At 40.8% G+C, this 8,456-nt stretch overlaps 1 protein-coding gene across 1 annotated transcript in view; it reads right to left on the bottom strand.

Annotated features, from left to right (window-relative positions):
• The window catches only part of TARS3 (threonyl-tRNA synthetase 3), a 15,111-nt gene extending 9,602 nt beyond the window's left edge, over positions 1–5,509 (bottom strand). The window contains exons 1-6 of the mRNA XM_041418830.1: positions 5,233–5,509; positions 4,426–4,518; positions 3,482–3,672; positions 2,825–2,948; positions 1,570–1,691; positions 666–783 (exon numbers count right to left, since the gene is read on the bottom strand). Of these exons, the coding sequence (XP_041274764.1) occupies positions 666–783; positions 1,570–1,691; positions 2,825–2,948; positions 3,482–3,672; positions 4,426–4,518; positions 5,233–5,490 (906 nt within the window). The 5' untranslated portion in view covers positions 5,491–5,509. The remainder of the gene's footprint in view (positions 1–665; positions 784–1,569; positions 1,692–2,824; positions 2,949–3,481; positions 3,673–4,425; positions 4,519–5,232) is intronic.
• Positions 5,510–8,456: the final 2,947 nt, after the last annotated feature.

Genomic DNA, 8,456 nt, shown 5'->3' with positions numbered 1-8,456 from the left:
AACAACAAAAAAAAAAAAAAAAAAAAAAAAAAAAAAAAAAAAAAAAAAAAAAAAAACATTTAAAAAAAAAAAAAAAACAAAAAAAAAAAAAAAAAAAAAAAAAAAAAAAAAAAACCAAAAAAAACCAAAACAAACAAAACCCCCATCAAACAAAACAAAACGACAAACCAACAACAGCAAAAAAAAACCCACATCTATTTCTCAGAAGAGTTGCAAAAGCAGAGGGGAAAGAGACAGAATCATCTTAATGCCCCTGAGGTGTGTTTAGGACTGTGATCATCACCTGAACACCCCAAAGCACTTGTGAAAAGCAACTACACAGTACAGTGAGACTGGTGATATTCACTGAATAAAACAGGAGTAGAACTAAAGCCTTTTCTGACCTGTCTTGACAAGTGAACCAGAAGAAATGTATACCTTTCATTTACTTGTTATTGCATTGAGCTGGAGGTGTGTTTTTATGGAATACAGAATTGTTTTGACAAGTGTTTGAAAACATCCTGAAAATTTGGGAGGGCATATGGAGAAGGGGAAAAGGATGGTATTGCTTTTCTTTGTTTTACTAGACAGGTACTATTCTGATGAGTCAGTCATATGCAATAGTTCATAAAAGTTACATTTTAAAAGATCATTGTAGCAGATCCACAGCTACTCTAAAGATTTACCTTAAACATGTCTAACAGGATCTCCTTTTTGACTTCCAGCCTTTCAAAAGCCTGTTTCTCTTTTATGATATTTTTACAACGGTTCTCTAGTAGTGGGAATTCAGTACTAGATACACTTCTAGATAAAAAGACACAGGCAAAAGAAATATAAATTAATTATTTTGATACTCCCATTTTTCTAATTTGAAAAATGAATGTGTTGTGATTTGTCATAGTACTTTTTTTCTTAGTTACTTACAAACAGCTGTATTTTCAGACACTAAACCCAGAAACACAGATAGTACCACCCTGAAAAAACCCATTGCAATCATTCCTTTGAATGTCTGCAACAGTCTTTGACACAATTAAATATCTGGAAGACCTATAGCTCAAAATATATGTATGATTTAAGAAAAAAAAACAAACCAAGGAGAAAAAAGGCTCAACTCAGCCACAAGAGCCAGTTTATCAGCTCATGCAGATTCAGTATGCTCCCTGCCTACAGAAGGATAAACAAGGAAAAAAACAGAATTGTAAAGTTGTGCACAAGGATTAGAAAAGTAGAAAACACCTAGACAAGTTCATGCATTTGTGTCCTTTCTACACGACGATGGCCCCTGGAAATCAAACTTGCAGGAGTCTTCAAGGAAACCATCTCCTTGGCCACACAGGAACTTCAGAAACTTCAACCCAGAAATGCAGAGCATTTTTTCCACAGAACAGCTTCAACTCTTACAGAGCAGGTGTCTGAACACTGCTTCTGAATTTAAATATATACACACACTCATGTGAACTGCATATACAGAAAACTATGTTTCAAATCATATTAGAATCAGAATTGTACTTTTAACACTCAGAAACAAACAAAATAATTCTAGTACTGATCTTTAATAGGAGTATTAAATTTCTACGACACTAATTTTACCTGTCTTCAATATACATGTCATAATAAAATCCATTCTCAACTGGTGGTCCATAGCATAAGCAGCCCCCAAAATGTCCTTCCATGGCCTCTCCAAGAATGTGAGCACTTGAATGCCAATACACCTGTAAATGAAGTCAGCTGAGCAAATCATGAGGTCAATGGCATTGTGTAACTAAAAAGAAAAGAACAAAACTAGAGATATCTGCAGATAGGACACAGACTGGAACCAATGTTGTTCAAATTTTGAGAGAAGTAAAACAACTTTATATTACTCATATAGAGTAATATATGAATAGTAGAGTAATATATCTTCAAAATGAAAAGATAATGGCAGATGTAGCACTAAAGGCCCACCATACTTCAGTCTGAAAGAGGATGACTATATCTCTGCACAACTCCTTCAACTTAATTACTGTACCTTGTTTATTTATAAGTTAATATCAGTTGTGCACCACTGACCACTAATCACATCCAAAGCAATGTAGCCAATTAGATTGCCATTGCTCACATTCAGTACATTTATTAATGGGTCTGTAAACTACATTACCTGAAATGTCAGAAGAGGGAAGCCAACAATACAGTAGATCAATACTAGTCTGATGTTCTGACTTCTTATTAATTGAGACTATTTCAGAGCTACTGCTACAAGATAAAGCCTTGACAGGCTCCTGAAATATCTCCAACAAGCTTAGTCACATGAATAATTCTTTGACAAAACTGAAGTCCAATCCTAGCATAACATAACATAAGATTCAGACTGAATACCATTACAGAAAAATCTCAATCAAGTTGCTAAGTACACGTATATTTTAATTGACTAAGAAATGTCTACTTAAGGATCTAATAAAGAGTGGCACTACAAGGGCGTGTAAATTTTATTTATGACTCAAGTCTAATACTGGACAGCTTTGAGAAAACAGTAGTGACTGCCTCCCTTTGCTTTCACTGTCTGATCTTCAAATGCAGTGAGCCAAACCACAGACTGTTTCAAGTTAACATATAAATCAAGGCTTTCTGGACAAACTCCTTTGAGAAATAACTTGTTTATGTAAAAGAGAAGGAAGAAAAGGACACAAATATTTTACTTACTCTCAGACTAAAGGCACTTACTATCTAATCTTTGTGAATCATAGGAAATACATTACTTGAGTAGTTTTGTGGGTTTTTTTAATATAAGATTTTTAAAGCTTAATGCTGCAATCAATTTCATGCCATTAGTTTCTTTAATCAAGCAGAAACCAGAGTGTTTACTCACAGCTTTGGCTTCTTCATTATCAAAGGTGAGCAGCTCTAGAGTACAATCTCCCTCCAGCGGACGGTCCAGATCCCAGAGTTCACCATTCACTTTGGCTATGACTGCATTTGAAGCCAACACTTGACTGAAGAAACAGAAGAGACACGAGACAAGAATATTTAGGTTCAGATTTGTAAAAGACTTTAGGTTTCTAAACCTCATGAGACCACATCCACATCTTGTAGCACCTGAAGACAGTAAACTTTTGTTTCTGTGGTCTTAAACACTTGCCCACTTTTAAGGTATAGAACCTTAAGGTCTTGAGAGGTTTTGTTCAACACTTTTCAGTGCTGGGGATCTGGAAGAAAGGTTGCTCCTTACAACAGGTTCTACTGATTCTGCTCACTCACAGAACTTCTGATGTCTCTTAATTCCCAGCAGTGTCACAGATTTGATTGGAAGCATTATGATCCCAGCACAGAATCCCAAGTATCAGAACTGTAACCAACTGTTTCTACCACATGGAGCTGAAGTGCCAACGCTTTCCAAGCAAACCAGTTTAAGGGAGCCACCACCCACTGACAGTGACATATACTTCATATAACAAGGTAAGAGACAAATAATAGTAACAGTTTTATCACTACTACAAAAGTACAACTCCTTGAATGTGCAGGTTACCTAATTCCTACAGCTAATTGATATGGCGTGGTTTTCCAAGATTCTGCTTCAACTGTCTCCCCATCTGTCAGAGTAATTTTGATAGATTTGCTCTGGTTGGCTGCTCTGTAAGCTAGCAAAGCATCATGTTCTTTTTTCAGTGCTTCATAAAGCTTCAGTCTGTCTTCTATGAAGCTAGGCACACACTGGAGCTGTAAGACATAAATTCGATCATATACACACATATGAGACAAAGAGAATAAAAGGATTCACAGTGTTGGTGCATCCCCAGAGGTTCCAACTTGTCCAGATTTAACTGTACTAGAATTTACACTAAAAATCAGTATTGCATTTATAAATAATAATACACAAGATAGCCCCTTCAAGTATACTGATTTTTTATTTTCCATGCACTTTCATCAGTCTGGGCCTAAATGGGTCTATGAGCTGGACCTCAGAAAGCAGCTTATATTCCTGACCCAAAATTTGCATTTGACAGATGTCCTGGAGAAATCTGGATCACTCCAACAAGCCCTCACTTCTGCCACTACATTCAAAGCATCAGATTCAAGTTAGACAGTTCACATAAAGGTTCCTGTATTTTAGCTTAAGGTGAGTTATTAAGCTCTATTGTACTACAGCAGGGCTGCCAATATCCCTTCAGCCATCATGAATGCTCATGAACCATCACCCTCCTTAGGCACCACAAAAACATGACCTTTATTTTCCAATAACCCAAATCCTTTCGTTACATAAAATGTAGAAATCTAATAATGTATCAGTAACCCTACTAATGCAAGATTAAGCTCTTGAATAATGTGAGGTTTTTTCCTCGGTGCTATAGCAAGCTTTCTTCCCAAAAGCTGGGATTTCAAAATACAGCAAAGTATTACAGATTTGAGAGCCTTTTCTGACCCTGGTCAAATACCACTCCTATTACTATGTGGTATTAAAGAACCACTTACATCATTGTGGTGTTGGTTCACAGCTTCATCTTCCTTTTTCTTTTCCTCTTTAATTTGATTCACTGCATCAGCTGAGCTTGCACTGGAGACTTTCTGAAAACAGTGAGAATACAAAGTATACCTGTACTATACCTTTGCCTTTTTTCCCCCAGCAATCATCAGAAAAAACCAAACCAGTATAATATTGGGCTGAAAAGGCAATTACAGGGAATAAGGTATATCCTCAGTACCAAGACTTCTCATGGCACATCTAAACTGCATCTTTTTGATGTTGTGCAGATACAGCAATGCTGCTCACCGCAGTCCTCTCAACACAATTTCCCAAATTTTACTACTACAACTATCACCAGCAAAATCGCCCCAGAGAGGCCGTTGGACATCAAAGCAGAGCAGTGAGCAGTCACAGCAGCTTTCAAGTGTGTGCTACCTCCAACAGGTTGCCCAGTGATGCTGTGCTTGCCTCATCCCTGGCAGTGTTCACGTCCAGGCTGGATGGGGCTCTGATCAATCTGGTCTAGTGGAAGATGTCCCTGCCCATGGCAAGGGGCTTGGAACGAGATGATCTTTAGGGTCTTTCCCAACGCAAACCATTCTATGATTCTGTCAACCCGCCGCCTTGGCACAAGGGCAGAGACCACTGCCCAGTGCTACGGGCAGACACCGCGACAGGCTTCTGCTCCCGGGGGCTGGGCACAGGCGGCTCGGCCCCGTGAATGTCCCTGTCCCGTCCCTTCCCTTCCCGCCCGCGGAGGCCCGGCCCGCCCGGGGTCACCGTCCCGTCCCCGCTCCGAGCGGCCCGGGCGCTACCTCTCCGCCGGCCGGGGGCTGCGCCGGCGCCGCCCGGCCCAGCTCGGCCGCCAGGCTGCGGCGCAGGTGCAGCAGGCGGTAGCGCAGCTTCTCGTTCTCGGCCCGCAGCCGCTGCAGCTCGGGGCTGGCGCTGCCGGGGCAGTGCAGCTCCTGCGGCTCCTTCAGCCGGCCGACCTCCGCCGCCAGCCAGCGCAGCTCCCGCTCCTGCCGCGCCAGCCGCAGCTCGGCCGCCTCGGCTGTCCCCGCCGCCACCGCCATGTTGGCCCCGGCGCGCTCCGCCCCGGCCCGGCCGGCCCCGCCCGCTGCCGCCGGAGCCCGCCCGGGCGCGGCGCGGCTGCGGGACCGTGCGGAGGGATCGTGTTCCCGTCGCTCTTTCTTCTAATTGAGCAAAAGGCTCTTTAGAGCCCCTGCTGCTGTGCTGGTGATTAACTAACCTACCCGAAGCCGGTGAGCAACTGGGAAGTGTCGATATCCGCAGAATCAATTGGGGTGGAAAAGACCTCTGAGATCATCGAGCCCAACCTATGACCGAGGACCTCCGCATCAACTGGACCATGGCTCCATGTGCCACATTCAGCCTTTCCTTAAACGCTGTATGAAAGAATGTCATTGTTAAAACGTGTTGGTCAGATTGCATTCTTAATTTACTTCAATGTCAAATAAACACTGCCAGAGCTTATTTATAGTGGATGCTTCCTGGCTGACACCATTTCTTATGAAATCAGACTGATTGAAATTATTCAGCATCTTAGCACAAATTGCAGAACTTAGCACGAAGGTAAATAATTTGAAGAGGTTTGAGTTGCCAGATGTTAGGACTCAGAGCTTGGGAGGATTGTACAACTCCTATTGCACAGCCCAACAGTCTGCTGCATCGTTTACAGGTCATTGCAGTTAAATGCCTCAGTTCCTTACCATGGGAAAAGAACAGCTCTCCATCACAAATCTTTCATATCCAGCATGTACTTCCATGTATCCTTTTGTCTTAAACACTTCCTTGGCATCTTCAATTTATCTAGTTTCCTCCCTTGACTGTACTTCACACTCACTTTTCTGTGTTCAGTTTCTCAACACACACTTTCAAATTTTTGCCTTTAACCTATACTCAGACTTTAAAAGGCGTGGGGTTTTATTACCAAATTGGCAATTACCAAATCGGAATTTTAGCATTTTATTCTTCTATTTACACAGTGGAAAATAACTTTATGGTTTGTGAGAAGGCAAAGAGATAAATTATGTAATTGTTTGCAACTTGATACATTTCCTATATCACCCATTCTTCTTTGTGATTTTAAGATTATATAAGAATATATTTGAGGTTATAAGAATATATTCTTTTACCAACAAAAATAATGGGGAGATTTCTGGCTCAAAACATTATACTCCCTTAGAAGAAAAAAGTAAATTATTCAGTGCATCAAGTCCAAAAACACTCCTATAGTGTATAATCACAAATTTTAGGTTAATGTACCTCAGCAAACTGATAACAATGCACTTTTTCCACTTGAAGCAATTCTTCCTTCCTTTCCTGAAGAGATGCATCTTGACAACACCTATGTCTATCCCTCACTATAGCAAGGTAGTGTATCTTTGAGGTTGGATTGGCAAGTGTGAAAGTAAAACATAGTCTATAGCTTCCTTTAGAAATCCATTTAATTATTAATTTGATAGTTTACCTGTTCTTTTAATTTTTAAATTCACTACGGTGCAGAATTAATTACTGTGCTTAGGATACTGATGACAAGCAGTGTTACCAGCACAATAAAATAAACCCAGATTTGTTTTTAAATTAAACTCTGAGAAATGTATTCAGGTTATATCCTCTGTATCTCATCTTTGGGTAGTGCCTTATGAACTCAAACACATGTAACTTTGGGCTTGCTCTAGCATTTAGTGAAGTCATGGAAGAACTTCCCCTCTGAAGCTGTAGAGGCTGAGAAGGCTGATTCAGAGGATGCTGTCTAACATATGTGGAGTACCAGTATCCTCCATCGGGATCTTTTATCTGCTGAGATAATGTGGTGTTAATTAGTAGAACTTCTGAGGCAGAAAAAATTTGAAGAGAGAAAAAAAATCGTACTGCCTCTATGGATGTTCAACACCAGAGGGAATTCTGAGAATTCAAGAGCTTCTCCTTTCAAAGGCTACCTAGAAGACATGCCAGATAGGTTGGCTACTTTCTCTGCCCTCTGCAGATGACCCTGGTTTAGCTGTGCTCCCTGTCTCATGGTTAGGATGGCTCATGGTTGGGATAGCAGCTGCTTTGTACCATCTCTGTCCCTCCAGAGGGTCCTCTCTGGTGTGTGATGTCGTGCAGAGCACAGGGAGCTCCACCTGAGGTGATCACAGGAGCGTGAGAACCTCACTGCTGTGGCCAATAAGCCATAACATTGTAAACTGGGATCATTAATATTGCTTCAAACAAAACACAATCCCATGGTCCTCGCTCCACATGATGTGTCACACAGAGGCTTGTTGTATCTGCAAACAGCCACAAGGTGACAGGCAATGCTGCCAAACAATTCTGTGAAGCCTCGCTGGCTAACTGGATGCTCACATACACAATAAAATTCCTGCATTATGATATGGTCAGTGGTCAGCTTTAATGTTAACTGATAAGTACTTGAATTTTTGGAAACAGAAGAAGCCTGACAGGAGGATACAGTGGTTGCAACTTAAAGATCACAAGAACAGAAAATATTCTAAAACTCATTGGACTAAAAGCTTGGCAAAATATTTTTGTTTGCTCCACGACAGATAAACTACCCTTTAGAAAAGTGCAGGTAAGGCCACACGAGCAAGGCCATGGATGCATTATCAGTTGGCAGCAATAGAAATAGAAAAAATAGACTAAGAAACAGGAGGAAGAGGCAGGAAGAATTCATAGCTTTTCTGTACAGGGAATTGATGTTGACAGAAAGTATGAAAACAAGACCGAGAAGTCCACGTACTAAGGAGCATTTGCATAAGGGAGGTTATGTAATGTGTGATCCTCAATGAATGATTATCAGTGGCAGAACACCTCCACTGGGATTGCAGTAATCTCCACTGTTAAACCTGGCTCAGGAAATGGACGCTACATGATTTATTTTGCTTGCAAATGACACAAAAATCCAGACATGCAGAAATGCTGTTATTCTTAGTAGTTACATATTTACCTTCACAACAAAGGTCTTATTCTGTAACCTTTTTTTTAACCTTTTGCATATAGGTTTACAAAATAT

The sequence above is a fragment of the Onychostruthus taczanowskii genome, unplaced genomic scaffold (assembly GCF_017590055.1).
Source record: "Onychostruthus taczanowskii isolate IOZ18803 unplaced genomic scaffold, ASM1759005v1 scaffold6, whole genome shotgun sequence".
Lineage (NCBI taxonomy): Eukaryota > Metazoa > Chordata > Aves > Passeriformes > Passeridae > Onychostruthus > Onychostruthus taczanowskii.
The sequence above is the reverse complement of the archived record's forward strand: the minus strand, read 5'-3'. Positions and strand labels throughout refer to the sequence as shown.